Source organism: Euprymna scolopes, chromosome 2, assembly GCF_053919585.1.
Source record: "Euprymna scolopes isolate OS-2025 chromosome 2, ASM5391958v1, whole genome shotgun sequence".
Classification (NCBI taxonomy): domain Eukaryota; kingdom Metazoa; phylum Mollusca; class Cephalopoda; order Sepiida; family Sepiolidae; genus Euprymna; species Euprymna scolopes.
In genome coordinates this window covers 121,929,043-121,949,199 of record NC_136483.1, presented here as the reverse complement: position 1 = coordinate 121,949,199, position 20,157 = coordinate 121,929,043, and the positions used below count along the sequence as shown (strand labels likewise).

Below are 20,157 nucleotides of genomic sequence, written 5' to 3'. Positions count from 1 at the left end.
TCGTGACACCCTGCACCGATGATTCCCGAAAGGATTAAACACTAGTGTCTGTAGGTATTTAATAATTATTATGATAAATAATAATGTCAGCTCCTTTAATAAACTTGCTTCTTATCGTTGAGCACTTTCAGTTGTAATAAAATCGGTCAACTTAGCTAATGTGCGCAGATCGCCATATAATGATTAGATCACTCTGACTGACGCTAAAAGCATTTAATAAATGTTTAATTTTAACTTGTATATCTCGCGGTTTGCGGTAAGCTAGTGGTTCGGGTCCCTGCTACTTCTGTTGCCGAAGTTCGAGTCTCCCGACTGACGTTAATCGTGACACCCTGCACTGATGATTCCCGAATGGATGAAACACTAGTGCCCGTAGGTATTTAATAATTATTATAGTAAATTATATATATATATATATATATATATATATATATATATATATATATATATATATATATATATATATATATATATATATATATATATATTGGTATTAATTGATTTTAGGTATATACACTTTCTCTTTACTATTATCATTGTAATTTTTTATCGCTTTTATACATTTATTAATCAATTGTTATACATGTAGCATACAAATGGTCAACAATAACAATTCTGAAACCACACAAAATCACCGCAGAATAACTTTGTGTATCTAAAAGGCGCAATCAAACAATCAACAATGCTACAAATAATAATAATGTGTACTGATAAATTAAGGAAATCAAATTTAAATCAAGTTGAAAAAAAGAGGGAATCAATAATAATACAGAAATGCATTGGAAGTGTTGTATGCGAAAAGAATTTGTTTCAATTTGAAGTCGGATGTTAAAAGTTTATCATCAAACTGGACCCAGCAGACATTCGAACCAACAGGTGAACATGTTCATTTATTTGCTGTTTTATGTTTTTAGTTTTTATATTTGTTTCATTGTTTCTTGCCATTTTATTTATTCGCTTTTTTTGTTTGTTTTCTTTTTTTTTATTTCATTTTGTAAAGATTTGATCCCGACCCTCGGCGCCTGTACTCAGTTTGGAGTACCGTACTTGGATCGACTTTCACTGGAATTGCTTCGTTCAGCTTTAACCAAATGATCATTCAAAGATTTGTCTCTCTTCCAAAAAGAAAACATGCCGTTGCGTAAGTCATTTTTCTTTCCTTTCGACTTTTCTTTGTTATTTGCCGTTCAATTCAGTAGCTTTTACTTTTTTGTTTTATTTTACTTCAGTCGAAGTTCTCAGAAATAAAGGGACTCACTACCTTGATCTCTATATGAGATACATAGGTATCCGAATTTTCCATTAAAGTTCTTTATCTTTCAAACACTGAGTTAGTAAAGAAATTAAGAACATAATTTTCCTCTCCCTAATTGACCATTTTCACGTATTGTGGTATTTCGTTTTGGTCTCTTGGTCTTATTGGATTCCAGGACAAGAATTTATCTAGTCTGGTGGACTATCCAGGTTCGTGCTCTTACTTGAGGTAATATCACTTGGAGAAGGTGTACCATTCCTCGTAAAAGCTAATGTAAGTTAGCCATGGTGAGGAGATCTTATTTGGGCAGCGAATACTATGTGATTTGGAATATTTGGTCATGGTTTACTTCTAGGGAAAAGTATGCTTATGCCAGGTTGTTCTGACAAACTCTTGTACAGAGAGACCGTAGACACTCGAGGTTAGTGTCTAGTAGGCATTCAAGTTCTCTCCAATTACTAATGTGTAATCCGAGATGGGCAATTAAATAGATATACTGTAATTAGATGTTGTTAAAGTCTCGACATGAAACATTTTTCTTTTTATATGAATAGACTATGATGTCTCCATAAAGTATAAGAAGTATTACGTTTCCATGGATGTGCGTGAGGAAAACTAACGTTAAAATAAGGCCAATCAAACATGCTTGAAAACAGGGAGGAGGAATTAAACGTGAATTAGATCAACTAGGATAGGGACACCGAAAAGGATGGCGCCAGGATTTAGTTTCATATTTACACACTATTAACGAAATAGTGATATGAAAACTCAAAATGAACTAAAAAAACTACATTTCAGCAAAACATTACGACGAGATAAAGTAAGGTGAGTAAGTTTAGAAAACTGAATTTTTAGTGTGGCTACAGTTTGCTCTTTAACAGTCATAGAAGGCTTGATTCTCTACATCTTCCGTCCTTCTGCTATTTTTTCCTATGGTGGAAGTCATTGATGGCAGTCATAGCCACAGTATCGGACGCAGGTTTACTGTAAAATACTATACTTCGGTTTACTATAGACACAATCTTGTAAATATATCACTTTCTTGTATTATTATCAGCCCTTCAACGTCACAACAAATATTGGCTCTTTTTTTTAACTACCAAGTCGAAGCCTATAAATAACATCTACAAAGTCTTTATTGATTGACACCTTTAAAATTCCCCGTTTGTTTATTTACAAACAAAAAAGCATTGCATTACGCTAAGTAACAGGCGATATCATTTAACAACATAGCTCGATTCAAGACGATATATATATATATATATATATATATATATATATATATATATATATATATATACTAGCAGAAGTACCCGTCGTTGACTGGGTTCAAAAAATAGCCTACAGCAAATGGAGTGTGATTGAAAGTATGATAGGTTATGAAAAGGAGGGGATTGTAAAGAGATAGGTTTTGATACTCAAATATTTTACCCTAAGCAAAATATGATGAAAGTAAAGATAATTTTCGCGAAAAATATATTTTTTATATCAACTTTGTTTTCATTTGTAGCCAAGAGTGACCAACAAAATGATGTTTCCTTACAAAGAGAAAATGTTGTATATATAATAATATAAATATACAAGAAATAAATGTTACCATAGTAAATAAAAGTTACTTTTATGGTAGAAAAGTTAATTTTAAGTATGGTAGAAAAGTATTTTTAAGTAGTTTGTAAAAATTTTTTTTAATTCACGAGCCGGTTTAAAAAAAAAGTTAAAATGGCAGCGACTTCGAAATGGAGAGCCCCGTTTTCAATTTGAAGGAGGGGCACCTGAGCATTCTGTGTTAATAATTTAAGAGAGTTCCGTCAACGTAAGGAATATTTATAAACATATTTTAATGTTTTCCGTTATTTTGTGCTTGAGGAATATTCAATTATGACATGTGTAGTTTATATAAAAATTCATTTCAGTAGTTATCGCTTCAAATTTCGTTTTAATTTCGGTTTGCTGAAATTATTTCAAGTAAAGAGCATTAAAAGCTATTTCAAAACAAAAAAAAACATGAACTGAACTTTTATTGACTATGGTAACATTTATTTCTTGTATATTTATTTTTTGGGGTAGTCGTTTGTTGACTTTTCTGCTAAACACTCTTACTAAATAATATCGACGAAATATCGAAAAACAAAGAAACAAAAACAGTTTTGAAAAATAATAAAGCTTTACTTAGTTTAGTAAAATAATTCGAAACAGCAAAATGGGATATTAAAAAAGTAAACAGGTAATTACTTTAGTTTTTTAAAGCAAAGAATCGATATAAATATGAATAAGAAGAAAATGGCGCCCTTTTCAAGCAGAACAGCTTCATTTCAGTTTTATAGTATTGAACGGTGTAGTATTGCGCCGTTGAATTAAAGGTTGTACTATTGTAATGTAAAGATACGCAGAAAGGGTTGTAATTAACTGAATTCCTTCTAGTACACTGACAAAAAAGCTTAAACAGATATATAAATAAATATAAATAAAAAGGTTATGCAAATGTTTTTAAAAAGACACGTAATCACGTGAGCATGATTTTTTCCTTCTTTTGACACGATAACAAATAATGTTCTTATTTTTTATTATTTATTTATTTATCTATTTTCGAAAGAGTGCCACGTGCAAGTGGAGAAGGAAAAAAACAGAGTTATGCAAAATTTGTGTCGAGAATTTTCTAAAGTTCCAACTTTTTTTTTTTTTTTGGCTTTCACTTTAATAAGAACGTGAATTTATGAGGTGAATTTATTCGACACAATATGATTCAACTCAAAAAAATAAATAAAAGCTAACGTGAATTAAGATTAAAGTTAAGGTGTTATTGTGAACCGTCACCCCTTTTAAAAACCTTGTTAAACTTTGTGACATATTTACATTCTATGGAGGTCAGGCGCAAACGAACACCCAATAATTTTATTATACCATATTTCTTCATACCGAAACATAATTATCAAAGTATACTTACGCAAATAGATATGAAAAATCTTTGTTAAAGTTTGTGCCATATTTCCATGGAGTACAGGCGCGAACGCAGACCCCGCAATTTTATTATACCATCCCTATTTAAGTTGAAGCATACTTATCAAAGTATTCTTATGTATATCTATATCAAAAACCCTTGTAAACGTTTTTCTTTCATTTTTTATTTCCATACTTTGAGGGCCAGGCGCGAACGCAGACCCCACAATTTTAATGAACCACCGTTCTGCCAGATCAAACATACCCATTCCTGATCCTCGATAGATCTTCTATCATTATATGTAATCGGTTTTCTATAATAGTTAACAATATAAGAGCCTATTCGTGACCAGACACCCACACACACGCATGCACACACACACACACACACACACACACACGTTTAGCTTTATATATATATATATATATATATATATATATATATATATATATATATTGTCAGGTCACATAATGTGCTACTGGTACCATGTAACCCAGTACTACCTGCTGCATGGTCAGGTAACCGGCGACTAAATTGGTTCTCCCACTAGCTTGCCTGGTGAGGAGGATGGCTAGTCTCCCAGAAGGATTAAAAACAAGATCTTACAAAGGGCGGATGAACCCTCCTAGGGTCAACGGCCAACTAGCTCCACATGCACTTATATGCATGTGTATAGTGTATGTGTGTATATATATATGTACACACATATATATATATATATATATATATATATATAGCGTGGAGTTTGAAATCCTAGGTTGGTGTCTGGCGCGCAATATCTCACTTCATGGGCAGGTAGTGGCTCTTAAGTCTGGTTGACAGTCTACCTAAGTGATGGAAAACTCTATTACAAAGCCTGAGATGCAGCTGTTCATTAGTTCCGTGGCATTATTTGCACCAACTGATGTTATCGGCTGTTTCAAAAAGTGTGAATGGTTCTACACAAGCCATTACCACTTAAATCAAATCATTGTGTGGGTAGCCATGAGTTTGCTCATTCTGCTTTCTTACAACATCCAAAAAGGTAAGCAAAAAGTTCCATCAGGCGAAGTCTACTGGCAATGGGGTACTGGTGATGGAGGCAGGTGGAGGATACCACTGGAGGCCTTTAGTCGGTACTCTGCACAGTTGGCAGCGTAGTAGGTGATGGCCGTTCTTGTGTAAAAATTTGTGAACAATTGCACAGTTCGTGTCCTCTACTATGTGGCAAAGCAGATCTTTTCTAGATGTAGCACTGCTTTCCCGAGACAGGGAGGGGGCGATAAAAGGAGCCCTAAAAAAAAAACTTATTTACACAAAAGCTTGTCATCTTGCTGCCATTGACTGGCTATCCAATTGTGCAGTCGAAACAGAAACTCAATTCGAAATACAAAGCGTGCGTTCAATTTTGGAACATGGAATGAAAGAATATTGCTTGATAGTGATGATTCTTTCGAGAGGAAGACGGCGCTAGTTGCAAAAGTACTGAAACAATACAACATTGACATTGCTGCCTTGTCTGAGACACATCTTTTGGGATCAGGTGAATTGAAAGAAATTGGCGAAGGTTACACATTCTTTTGGTCAGGTCGGAAAGAGGGGAAGAGGCATAGTTCCGGTGTTGGCTTTGCAATAAAATCAAATATTGCTGACTCTCTGGAGGCTCTTCCTCGGGGCGGTGACGATCGTTTAATGACCCTTAGAATAAGACTCACAGCTGGAACGGGACTGACACTGGTAAGTTGCTATGCACCAACTCTAAATGCAGAAGAGGTAGAAGCCACAAACTTCTACGAAAAGCTTGGTGACATAGTAAGAAACGTAAGCTTTCATGACAAGATCTTACTGATGGGAGATTTCAATGCCCGGGTAGGCTCGGACAGGGAGACATGGGGAAATGTGATCGGGGCTCAAGGTATGGGGAAAATAAATGACAATGGAATTCGCTTGTTGTCATTTTGTAGTGAACATTTAAGTTGAAGCATACTTATCAAAGTATTCTTATGTACATCTATATCAAAAACCCTTGTAAACGTTTTTCTTTCATTTTTTATTCCCATACTTTGAGGGCCAGGCGCGAACGCAGACCCCACAATTTTAATGAACCACCGTTCTGCCAGATCAAACATACCCATTCCTGATCCTCGATAGATCTTCTATCATTATATGTAATCAGTTTTCTATACATTACAAATACTATGTTTCAACAGCCAAATCGTTGTAAAAGCATATGGATGCACCCAAGGTCCAAGCATTGGCATCTTATTGACTTTGTTATAATCCAGAAAAGAAACAGGAGAGATATTCTTTTGAATTATTCATTTCATGACTCAGGTTGGCTGTCGGATCACGCCCCGATTCGATGCAAGACATCACTGAAACTATGACCTAAGGGCAGAAGGCATACAATTAAGATTCCAAAGTCATTGAATATGAAAGAACTGAACACTGAAACGAAAGAAGAATTATCTTCTAAGTTAGATGCGAAGTTAAACGAAATTGTGATAAACAATGATATTGAAGAGTCCTGGAAGAAATTACGGGATGCCATCTATGAATGTTCAAGTGAAGTACTAGGACTTTCCAAGAGGAAGCATCAGGATTGGTTCGATGAAAATGACATTGAAATTCAGGGTATTTTAGACCGGATGCACTCTTTGCACAGGGCCTGGATATTAGACAAGAATTCTGCAGCGAGGAGGTCGGCTTATCTCAGTGTCAGGAGGGATGTTCAGCGCCAATTGAGGAAAATGAAAGAAGATTGGTGGTCTGCAAAAGCCTCTGAGCTCCAGGCTGCTTTTGATAGGAAAGATGCGAGGTTATTTTATGAGGGTCTGAAAGAAGTTTTTGGACCACAACAATGTGGTACTTCACCCGTTATGGGGCAGATGGTACAACCTTGTTGACTGATAAGAATGACATCCTTAACCACTGGAAGGACCATTTTGAAGGAGTGCTGAATTCTTCTTCTGATGTTGACGATGATGTTTTGAGTTCTATGCCTGCAAGAATCCAAATACTAGAACTAAATGTGATTCCTAATTTTTCTGAAGTTCTCGCAGCTGTAAAACAAATGCTACTGAGAAAGGGTGCAGGTGATGATGGTATACAGGCTGAAATATTCAAGTGTGGGGGAACACACTTTTGAAAAAACGTTTGGAGTTATTCATCGGGATCTGGGAAAGCGGTTCTGTACCTCAAGATTTCAGGAACTCATCAATAATCCATCTCTTCAAGAATAAAGGAAAGCGCATTGATTGTGATAACTACCGTGGAATATCACTGCTCTCTGTAGCTGGAAAAGTACTAGCCAGGGTCATTTTGAACAGGATAATTATTCATCTAGTAGACAAAATTTATCCTGAGACGCAGTGTGGTTTTAGATCTGGAAGGGGAACCATCGACATGATCAACTGTTTATGCCAATTGCAGAGAAGGCACGTGAGAAAAATCAGGATCTGTTTGTCGTTTTTATCGACCTAACCAAGGTGTTTGACTCTGTCAACAGAGTCGCACTTTGGAAGGTTTTGAATAAAGATGGAATCCCTGAAAAAATGTTAAATGTAATAATATCCTTTCACGAGAATATGGAGGCACGTGTAAGAGCAGACGGAAAGTTCTCTGAGTCATTCAAGGTAAAAACCGGTACGAAACAGGGTTGTGTTATGGCACCTGTGCTCTTTGCCATCTTCTTTTCAATCATGCTCGAGCATGCTTTTAAAGATTACACGCAAGGTGTCCATTTTGAGTTTAGAACTACCGGGGGTCTTTTTAATCATCAAAGATTCAAAGCTAAAACACTAACAAGAAGCAAAATGGTTCGTGATTTTCTTTTTGCAGACGATGCTGCACTCGTGGCCACTTCATTTGAAGAAACACAAGAATTAGTTGACAAGTTTTCCAATGCCGCAAAAGCATTTGGTTTGACGATTAGTATTAAAAAGACAGAAGTTATCTACCAACCAAAGCCCCCCCCCCGTTGCAGCAAGGTGGTGTGAATATTCCGAGACCAGAATATGTGGAACCGCCTCAGAAAATCTTAGTAAAGAGACAGTCTCTAAAGTATGTTAAATCCTTTGCATATGAAATAAGGTGAATTCGTCAGCATCACTTGATGATGAGATATTGAGCAGAATTTCAAAGGCGACTGATGCCTTCGGCAAACTGCGGTCAACCGTATGGAATGAAAGAGATTTGACTCTAAAGACCAAAATTTCAGTTTATCCTGCAGTGATTGTTTCGATACTCCTGTATGGATCGGAAGCCTGGACCCCATACCGTAGACAAATTGCGCAACTGGATACATTCTATAAGCGTTGCCTTCACAGTATATGTGGATTAACATGGAAAAACAAGGCCCCTAACTCGGGATTGTTTGCTAGGTGCGACATTTTAAGTATTGAGGCCTTCCTGATGAAGTCTCAGCTTCAGTGGGCTGGTCACCTTGTTCGCATGGATGAAAACTGTCTTCCTAAGCAACTAGCATACAGTCAACTGAAAGAGGGTAATCGAAATGTGGGTCGTCAATTTCTGAGGTACAGGGAGAAGCTGAAAGACAATCTTAAGCACGCAGGCCTGAACCCAAAAACCTTTGAAGAAGATGCTGCGGATAGAAAATTGTGGAGAGAAAAATGTTTTGCGGGCATTAATACATACATTGACACACGGCTATCGAATCAAACAAATCTTTGTAGAGCAAGAGTAGGAACAGCACCTTCCCAGCCTGTGTCCTGTGGGTCGTGCGGCTTGGTTTGTGGGAGCAGAGCTGGCCTCGTGTCACACATGCGGCACAAGCATTGAAGGCAGAGTGAAACAGAGCTAACTATTTGCCCTCATGCGTTGAACACGACGGGAGAGTCCATTATATATATATATATATATATATATATATATATATATAATAGGACAACAATAGTATGAAATGAAGTTACAAAAGATGTCTCCTCTTGTGAGTTTGGCATTATCCAGATAAGTCTCCTCTTGTGGATTTGAACTCTCTTTTCTTCTTACACATTAAGCTATATATATATATATATATATATATATATATATATATATATATATATATATATATATATATATATATATATATCGTTTTATATCGTCTTGAGTAGAACTATGTCCCCCTCCTTGTTTTAAAGCATGTTTGATTGGACTTATTTTAACGTTAGTTTTTATTACGCACATCCATGGAAACTTTATATATATATATATATATATATATATATTCACGGTCCTAGATATGACCTTAAACTATATCCGATGCGGGATTTGGGGAGTGTAAAGCCACCCTTTAATTGCTATTACTCTCAGGTCCACTCTGACCCGGAGTGGTAGTACCTGTTATGGTCCCAACTATGGGTTCAATAGAAACTGACTTGAAAAAAAATATATTCTGTTAAAAACTTTTTCTTCAAAATTAGTGGATTCGGAATTAAATGACCTAAAAAGGGCTGATAAGCCGTAAAAATAAAAACAACCAACCAACCAACATATATTCACAGGTAGACAAATGTTATTGAAAAGCACGGAATTCTTTTGTTTCACCATCTTCTTTTTTACTTTCTCCAATCTATAAATATAAAAGCGAAAATGTGTGTGTGTGTGTGTGTGTGTGTGTGTGTGTGTGTGTGTGTGTGTGTGTGTGTGTGTCTAAGTAAGGCTTTTTTTTCCGAGAAGCGATCGGTCGCATCACAACTTCTGAAAACTTTTTATATCGCCCCTAAATGATAATATCTACGAGTTAACAACCGGGGTCGCCTAGCTATTTAATTTGCCCGACTTTGAAAAGATAAATATTCAACAATTTTCGATCGCCACATGTGGATATGGAGGAGGTAGCAGCTTTTTCGTATAAAAAACGAAGTAAACAGACTCGCGGTAAATAAAACACTGTCCTGTGTTTTGAGATAGGTTGTGTCTAATTTATAGTATACACCGATTTTCGATTGACTACTCCGGTGGTCACTTAAGGGTTTTTCTTTTTTGGACCAACCCCTTCTTTGGGGCCTGGACCATCTCTTCTTTCTTTCTTTGTTTGTTGTTTCTGCCCCTCTTGGGCAACATTAACTGTTTGTTTTCCCTTCTTTTTCAGATAGTCCAGGGTCCAGCTAGCACTTAAGCAGCCGGCTGGGCCAAGGGTAACCGACGTGCCTTTTTAGGCGAAGGTTTCTTGGTTTCCGAATCGGCGGGCACTAGTTTGGCTCTGGGCCTTCAAACTAGATGGAGCAGGCCTCTGCTCCTGCCACCCTGTGTAGTGCTCGAGAAAGGTTCGGGGGGTGCCGTCCCGAAAGGCACCCCCATGTCAAGAAGGGTTTTAGGGGTCGCCGCCCCCAGTTCGGTCAGAACGAGTGCGGTTCCGGGGGTCGTCACCTCCAGTTCGATCGATACAGTCAGTTCGGTTCCAGGGGTTTCTGCTCCGAAAGGAAACCCCAGTGTGAGGTCGGGTACCGGGGTCGCCACCCCAGCAGTAAGTGTGGAAGCGGTCACAGGGTTTGCCGCCCTAAACGACAACCCCAGTGGAAGGTCAAGATGGGACGCCACGCCAAAAGGCAACCCGAATTCCAGGAGGAATTCAAGGCTAGCTTCAAGAGAGAACACCCCCAGTGGGTCGAGCACGAGCAGCCGGCAAGATATGGAGGAGGTAGCAGTAATAGATGTCACCTCTGAGAAGGCGGCAGCAGGCCCTTTCTCCATGCAGAAGATGACTGAACAGGCCCCATGGAGGACGCCAGCGATGGTGGTGGCCTCGAACAGGCAGCAAGTGGTGGAGGCTTGGAGTCAATTTGTCAAAAACACTCCAGATGCTGAAGAAATAGAGAGGCAGTTCAGAAAAACCACAAAACGGGGAAGGAGACGACCTGTTAAGTGTTGGTGGGTGTTGAATGTGGATGAGGCAACGTCGATGCCACCACCACCAATGCAGACACAATCAGAACGCAGCAGGCCCCAAAAGACAGAGGAAGGATTATTAAGGAAGACTAAATCCTTGGAGATTATAGTCCTAGATGGATGCTCCTCACGGGCGGGGTGATCTGTGATAGCGACGCCAGGCAGTGCGGCCGATTTGCCAGCCCTCACACTAAGGGCAGAAAGCACCAACAGCGAGTCAGTCATCAGGCCAAAGAGTCCAATAAAACTGCTTCAGCTTGGGGCTAGAGAGACTCCCAAAGAAAGACACTGGAATACTAAAAGAAGCTGTTCAACACCAAGTTCCAGGAGTGTGTACAGGGAAATGTCCTGAAGGTGATGCCAGGGAGGCTGGAGGAAATAGAACAACGGTCGATCTCCCTCATCACCTTTGAAGTGAAAGGAAAGAGAGTCGTTGGGGTCCCTAAGGAGAAAATGTTGGAGGTGTTGGGCGATTTAAAAATTCCCGCCCAATACATGATCCACCGTAATTATGCCAGGTGGGATCTACTTTTGCCTACAAAAGAGGAAGCAGAGAAGATTGCAAAAGGGGATGGGCGTGCCATGCTTCGTAGATGGAGATCAGCTGGGAGCCACGCTATCTCTGTATGGAGAGATCGAGGAGGTACAGCCAGTGATGGGCCCCAGAGGTATTTGAACTGGAGAATACACAATCAAAATGCGCGTGGAGAAGAAGGAATTTTACAAGATCCCCTCCCAGCTGACATGTGAGGACTGGCACATGTTAGTAATGGTTGAAGGAAGAAGGCCGCACTGTTGGAACTGCCACAAACCGGGGCACATGGCGAAATTCTGCCCCGAAAAGACCGTACATGAGAAGGTGGAGGTACCAGGGAAGAAGACGGCAGAGCGTGAGAAAGAAACTGAAATACCAGAGATAAAGAAAAGTGAAACAAATACCTTGAGCCAGGTGGCCTCAAAGAAAACAAAGAAGCTGGAAGCCAAAAAACAGGAAGCGCCAGCTCGCCAGGCAAAACCTATGTCGGCGAAAAGAAAGCTCCGGGTAAGCTCTTCAGAGTCAGAAGGCGAGGAAGAGAAAAAGACAAGACATGCGAGAAAAAGAGACAGGAAAGAAACTGAAGACCAACAAACTGAGCCTCCAACACCGATCCCCCACGAGGAAGCTCAGCTTACCCCTCCCCTTTTAAATACCCCTGAGGAGCAAAGCGAAGCTCCAGGCACGGAAACAGCAGCAACGGAGATGGAAGGCGTGGTGCAGGAGGAAAAAGACCAACAAGAGGTGGCCCCCAGAGAGGAAAAAACAAGGAAGTATCCTTTCTGACCGGGGGAGCGCCTATGCGAGGTGAACGCCGACGATTCGGCCGGCGACCTCAATGGAAGACAGAAGAAGTTTATTAAAAGCCTCATCAACCTCTCAAAGGTTGACGGGAAGGAGGTCGCCGCAAAGTTTGACGCGAAGGGGGTATACCTTTATAACTATTTGCTAATATTTTCTCTCCTCCGATGAGATGGTAGACATCGAAACCCTATAGGTTAAGGAGATTAATTTTCTAAAGCATTCTTTTCTTGCTTAGAATAATAAAAATTCTTTGATATGAAACTCAACCACTTCATTTCATTTCAATAAGAGTTTTTTTTTAATTCATATAATTACAATTTAATTTATTTGCTCTATCTTGCATATCGAGCAATTCCTATTTAGATGGGATAACTTATAGAATATTACTGCCAGTAATATTTTTGTAAACCTACAATCTCACGTTTCCATAACAACTGATTGTTAAATAAAAACTATTCTGAAGTATATATATATATATATATATATATATATATATATATATATATATATATATATATATATATATATAGGGAGAGAGAGAGAGAGAGAGATTTTCAAGGAAATTGTATATATATCATCTGCTTAATTGAAGAATAACGATACTGAAATTTATTTTATTTATTCAAACGACAATGAAATTTAACTCGGTTGAGTTTAAATGGATGTATCGATAGTCGATGTATTAATGAAAATGTACTTAACGACCTACATGTGTAATCTCATCTATTTCTTTTAGTAATTTTTTTTTTTTTTTTTTTTTTCAGGTCGATATACGCAGCGCTCCCAGTCTCGTTGCTCCTAATCACCCTACTCACTCTCACCGGACTCGTCATATATGTAAACTACCACGACTGTGCACCCCCTGGTGCTCAGAGTAACGTAATTACCATAGATCTTTATTAGAATTGAGCATTATATATATATATACACGAGGGTTATTTAAAAAGTAAGGTTTTTTAGTTTTTAACTAAAAAACTAAAACGTTGAAGAACAACGACGACGGGAATGGTACCATTAAAACGAGTGACCTTTTGTACTTCAGAATTCATTTTTCAACAGTCACCGCCACTCTAGATGTACTTTACCCAGTGATGATGCCTCAGTCGTAAAAGTTCAAACCATGCTTTGTCACTCACATCTCTGTCAGCACTCTGAAATGGACGAACCCATCTCCTAACTGTATTGACATCAATCGCATCGGCTTCATAAACGTTCAACAGCCGCTGGCAACTGTTGATCGGTTAAATTTTGTTTTCTGCATAAGCAACGATATTTTTCATATCTCCTTTTAACGCACGTCCATGACAGTGATTGCTTTCTTAAGTGTCTCACACCGTCAATATCTGCAACAGATAAATTAAACTTTCAGGTCATAAATGCATAATTCAGTAATCACAACAATGCAATTTCCAATCCACTCTGATCTCTTCGGATGGATTTTTTAAAAACTGGAGCCATCACTTTTGGGACGACCCTCGTATGTATCTGCTAGTTGCTTATAGATTCCAAAAATGATATGACATTACACAAAGTTTGACGTGAAGAAACATTGTAATTTCAGGTGTATCAAAGTGATATAAATGTTAATAATACTGCAATATGAATGCGCTAATTCGTCCCATTTGTGTGTGTTACTTTGTATACAGAATAGAAAGTACGAAGGTGGGAAAATGGAACAATAAGAGGATCGGGGAATCGACGAAGGGGGAATTGGTTTTACTTGTATTAATTTCATTTATACTCTATGTCAATTACTAAATCATTAGTACAATATATATTACCTCTACATTCATATATACTTTTGGCTAAATTATTACTCTAGAATTTCCATGGGTTTGAAATAGATCACCATATATATGGATACAATTTTGTATAATTTCTTTTTTTTTATTGAGCATATATAAATATATTCGATTTATGATGAGATTCGAATGCGTTATTAACCAAATCTAATGCACCATCAAGAAAATGAAGTATGATTATAAGATTTATGTTAAGATTTATTTTTCTAAAGAATTTCTTCAGTTTTCCCTTTCATCTAAGCTTTTAATATTAGAATTAACAACAAACAAGGCATTCCTCCCTATATATCTTCCTGGACCTACTAAATCAAGATGGTCTTTATGCAATTCCCATAGTATATACAATCTCACTAAATCGGTAACATGTGCCGAATATATGTAGCCCACAGTAATATCAAAATTATTTACTCGATTCTTCTTGGTCCATACTTTATTATTATATGTAATTAATGTTCGTCAGGATAGCTTAATTATGTCTATTTCTAAGTTGGTTATAACAGTCTCAATTTTAGCCATGATAAGAGCCTTATCTAATAATAAAAAAGAAGATATAGATATATATACAGATAGATATACAAGTCAATATGAAACATAATAAATTTGTTATTATTAGTAATCTTCAAATTTTTAAACCAAAAAATGACCTCATTTAAAGAGCACCGTAATTTGTCGTAAGTTTTTGATTTTATCGCTCGAATAATTCGGTCTAATATTGTTTTATTTATTATTCGAATATCAGAAACACAAGGAGACAGAATTATTCTTAAAGTATTAACTTTAAGAAAAATCCCTTATTTGATTCGATATAATTTTATGGTCCTTCAAATAAAATTTCGGGCTTTGAGGGTATAAAGTTCTACATTTTTTTATATATTTAAATTGGAACAAATTTCTAAAGCGATAGAATTTATATCATCTAAGTCTTTATCATTGGCAATTTTATAGTTTTGATGTAATTCTTTTAATAACCATGCGTCTTTCTTTTCTTTCCAAAATAATTTTTTTTTTTTTTTGAAGAATGAACAAGCTTTCGACTTTAAAAGTTTTCATCAGGTTCTGATATTTTTGTACCCATGTTTCTGCCTCTTCTGATGGATATGTTCAACCATTGGTTTGCTCAGGGATCCATCCCAGGGCAGGTGACCAAGGGAGTGATCACATTGCTGAAGAAAGGTGACGGGCATGGAGGGGAAGAGTTAGACGACTACAGGCCCATAACTCTGCTAAACACAGAGTTGAAGATTTTGGCCAAGGTCCTGTCGAATCGGCTGCAGGTTGTTATCGACGAGTTGGTTGAACCGGAACAGAACTACGCTGTGAAGGGGAGATCGATTCAGAACAACTTGCACCTGATCCGCACGATCCTAGAGGGGGGAATAGATGACGACACGGAAGCCGCGCTGATAAACTTAGATAAGTCCAAAGCTTTCGATAGGGTCGACCATCGTTTCCTGGCATCTGTCTTAGAGGCCGCCGGTTTTAAACCGGACTTTTGCAAGTGGATCTCCATAATGTATCGACAGCCCATGGCTGTCGTGCAAGTCAACGGAAAGCGCTCGAAACCCTTTGTTATCTCTCGGTCGGTTCGTCAGGGTTGTCCACTGTCGCCCCTGCTTTATGTCCTGGCTTTGGAGTCTCTTCTCCGCAAGCTGAGACATGGGGAGGCAAATTCGGCCCTGCGCGGAATGGCTCTGCCTGGCGGCTCAGCTGCCAAGGTATCCGCGTTCGCCGATAATGTCACGATCTTCGTGTCGGGCTTCAGAGACATTGAGGTCGTGTCGGAGGCACTCACACAGTACGAAAGAATCACGGGGGCCAAGATAAACCGCAACAAGTCGGTAGGACTGCGGTTAGGCGCATGGAGTGGCAACGCAAACCTCCCTGCGCCCTTCAGCTGGACAGATGGCCCGGTCCGGATCCTCGGCGGGTGGTTCGGACCGGGTCTCCAGCTTGACAAGAATTGGTTGGAGGTACGGTCAAAGGTGGAGGCTACAGTCAATTCGTGGCTTCCTAGGAAACTTTCCTTAAAGGGTAGAGCTGAGGCATGCGCCACTTACATCTTTCCTCTCATCCTTTACCGACTGGCCGTACTTCCCCTGCCTGCACAACACCTAAAAGCTCTTGTCGAACTCTTGTCCTCGCTCCTTTGGGACAGAGGAAGACACTGGGTGAGCAGACAGGTCTGTATTCAACGGTCCGTGTGAGGGAGGCTTGGGAATGCCGGACTTGAAGTGTCATCGAGATGCTGAGAGGCTGGCCTTCCTGAGCCACTATATGCAGGATGACCAACTGTGGCACCCCGTGGTTACTGCCGCCTTCCCCGACCTCGTTCTCGACCCTTCCATCGAGAGCCCTCGCAGGCCGCGGGGAGAATCTACCTACATGAAAGAGTGCCGAGCCGCGCTAAAACGACTACCAAGGTCCAGTGACCTTGTGACTGCTACCCGTAGGGAACTCCACAGGGATCTAGTTAAGGGGGCCGCTGACGACCCGCTATGCGCGCGTTTGGGGTGGCAGCAGAGTGAGATCCGCTCCGCGTGGAGCTGGGCGCCAGGTTCGAGTCATCTGAACAATTCGGAATTCTCTCTGACCTGGCGATTGGCCCGAAATGCACTTCCACTCAACAACATACAATGCAGTTCCGGGTTTTTGGAGTCGCCTGATTGTCCCCGTTGTGGGACAACGGCCGTAGAAACTACGGATCACGCTTTCTTCGATTGCCGCAAACTCCGCCAGTACTGGTCGTATGTCAGCAGAGTGACGGCTCGCATCGATCCTGAGCATCCTCGCCCAATTACTGTATCCAATGTTGTGGACAACGTGAGGCCGCCGTGGGACCGGGAAAGACAAATGGTCTACGTTACGATCCTGGCCGTGGCGAGAATGGTGATTTGGACGTCACGTCTGCAAGGTTGCCGGGGGTTGTTGTTTTTTTCTGATCAAGATCTGATCGCGTTCTTTAAACACCAACTACGGGTGAAGATCAGATGTGATAGAAGAAGGCTGCATCGCGCGGCATTTGACAGAAGATGGATACATGTGGCAAGTCTGTGTGTACGAAGAGGAGCCAAATTCGAATACGTGTTCCCCGCCTAGGTGTGGAACGCGCAGTTCTGTAAAGTAAAATTAAACAAGTAGTCTCTCAGCTAGCTGAGTGTGTGTTCCATCCCTCCCCGATTAGGAAGCCTCCAAGATCCCCATCCCCTCTTACCTGCAATTTTTGTTTTCACCCCTTCCTCTAAATTTTACCCATCTTGGAGAAAAAGAAATACAAACTAACCTCCATCCCTTACCCACAAAAATTTTCTTTTCTCCATTCACCCCCATCTAGAGGGCATCCCCACCTAGAGACTGACCCGCAGAAGCGAGGTTCCTTTTACAAACCTAGTGGAACGGGCAGGCTATCAACTAGACGGGGTTGGGGGGGTCCTACTAATCACCTTTTGTTTTTTCTTCTCCCGCCCTCGACACAAATGAATTATTGTACCATTTTATTGTTATCTTTTTTGTTTTTACACGTCAATAAAAAATGTTTTAAAAATTGGGAGTTACTAGGACGTCCCCCAATATGAAAGGGTGAATGCGGTATTATGGTGAAAGAAGATACTAGCTGGGAGAAACTTTTGACTTTGTTTAGTTCTGGAGTGACAAGGATGACCAACGACCCCCAAAATCCCCCCCTTTTGAGTTGGCCATGTGCCTAAGTTTTTTGTTCATCGTTAATTTTGACTGTATTTTTTTAACATGAATAAAAGATTTAATATCTCAAAGTGTAGTATCTGTTCTTCAGATGCTGCAAGCCATGACTAGCTATGACTAGCAAAGACCAGATGTGGGGGCAACCCCACATGCCTGACCTTTAACCAGCTCCCATTTCCCACCTCTCGGGAGCTGGTCCCCTTTTTCCCTTCCCCCTCCCTTCACTCCTCACATTAAAAATCGGCCTTGTGCCTAATTTGCTCGGTGGGGGAGCAAATAAATACCATCTGTTCTTCAGATGCTGCACTTCCATTTCTTGTTCTCTTTCGGTGGAGGAGAAATCCTTCACGACTGAGACAATTTTTATTTTTATACCTTTTCTCCGCGTTAAAAAACGACCCTGGTGTCTAACTCTGTCCCGTGGGGAGGCATAGTAAATAGGTACTTAGACTAAGCTTCTTTCCTTAACAATTACAAGAAACCTTCTCAACCACTGATAATCATGACTTATGACATCCTACCTGAGAGCTCTTAAACTCTTCATCTTAACATTCATAGGCAACAAAGGCTGCTGCAAAGAAGGTGGCTTTCCTCTACCGTGCTAGAGATAATTACTTACACATGAGAATATCCTGTACATTTACAAAGCCAATATTCGACCACGCATCGAATATTGTTGCTATATTTGGGTTGGTGCATCTACCACTAGTCTCTCTCTCTCTCTCTCTCTCTCTCTCTCTCTCTCTCTCTCTCTCTCTCTCGGACAGGATCCAAAGAAGAGTCTCCAATCTAATAGGTCCCGCACTGTATACTAAACTCTAACCCCTGTTGCATCGCCGCAATGTTGCATCCCTATATCTGTTGTACAAGCATTTTTATGGCATGTGCGCATCGCATTTGTACCCCTTGGACATACATATTCCAACAAACCTGTTTAGCAACAAAATCCCGCCCCTTCAGTGTCGAGAGGTCCCTAAATGCCGGAAAGCATTCTACTTTAATATCTTCTCTCTCTCGGACTGCTAAACTTTGGAATTTCCTCCTGCTTGCCTGACAGTACTAATATGCAGAAGTATAAATGTAAACTGACATCTCGCTCATCTGCCACAAACGTCTATGTTTTTGTTTTGGATGGACATGACTAAGAAAAAAAACTGCATTCATAACGTTTCACGCATTCACAGTTTACGTTAACCTGATTATATATTTTTATGTATTCAATATTTTCTTTGGTATAAAAATTAATCCCTCATTCTATAAAATATTTTCTTTTCTTCAATCATTTTGTGTTTCTGTCTCGTTCCATCTAGAAATTAAAACATAAGTTGGGGTTCGTCATTGCATAGAAAAATAATTAAATTAAAAAATGGTAAAAATTAGGAAAACGTTAACGATAGGAATATACAAATGCGCATCAGGGAGAAAAAAGAAAAAGAAAAACAGCACCCCACTGCCCACCCCTTTAACTACCTGGCGTCATTTTCAGATAGTCTTTCGACTGAAATTTTAGGCTTCGATATAATCCATATGATGAGAACTTTGTTTCCTTTCGGTTGAACGAAGCGAGAATCTCTCGTTTTTAGGAGCTATTCAAGTTATTTTTTGTACAAACAAGGTGTTTTTTTATTTTTTTTATTTTATTCAATATCTTGGGGCTTTACTTTACTTATTATCTTTGAAATAGACACAGAAGACTAATATTTATCTTTCACAAATAATGAATTTATTTAACTTCAAAATTTAGATGAATTAGTTAGCTCGCCGGGAAAACATTTTTCATAACTTTTTCACGTGTACAAATATTTTTTTTTCCTTTGGGAAATTAACTTTAGTTTTTAATCTTACAAATACAATTAAAAAGTAGTCGGGAACCTACAAACAAAATCATGATAAATCGACTTTCAAAACTATGTCCCCTTTTCTTTATTTCATCATTTTTGCTCGTACCTATATCGTATGTTTACCTTATAAAAACAACGATCTATTCTTTTCGCAGATGTTACCCCAATTTGTCATTCAGACGCTGGGTGTGTACCATGGTATGACGGGGTTGTTTGTCTCCTGTGTTTTCTGTGGGACTCTAAGGTGCGTAGATATTCTCTCTCTTTCTTACACACACACACGCGCGCATATATATACATATATATATATATATATATATATATATATATATATATATATATATATATATATATATATATATATATATATTCTCTTACACATACACACTTTTTCATGCTGCCACAATCTCTCA

General features: G+C 39.2%; 1 protein-coding gene across 1 annotated transcript in view; it reads left to right on the top strand.

The window, feature by feature from the left end:
- Positions 1 to 20,157, top strand: part of LOC145295838 (sodium-dependent multivitamin transporter-like) — a 248,072-nt gene that overhangs the window by 185,211 nt on the left and 42,704 nt on the right. Inside the window, exons 7-9 of the mRNA XM_080141552.1 lie at positions 1,001 to 1,141; positions 13,167 to 13,281; positions 19,900 to 19,988. Of these exons, the coding sequence (XP_079997678.1) occupies positions 1,001 to 1,141; positions 13,167 to 13,281; positions 19,900 to 19,988 (345 nt within the window). The remainder of the gene's footprint in view (positions 1 to 1,000; positions 1,142 to 13,166; positions 13,282 to 19,899; positions 19,989 to 20,157) is intronic.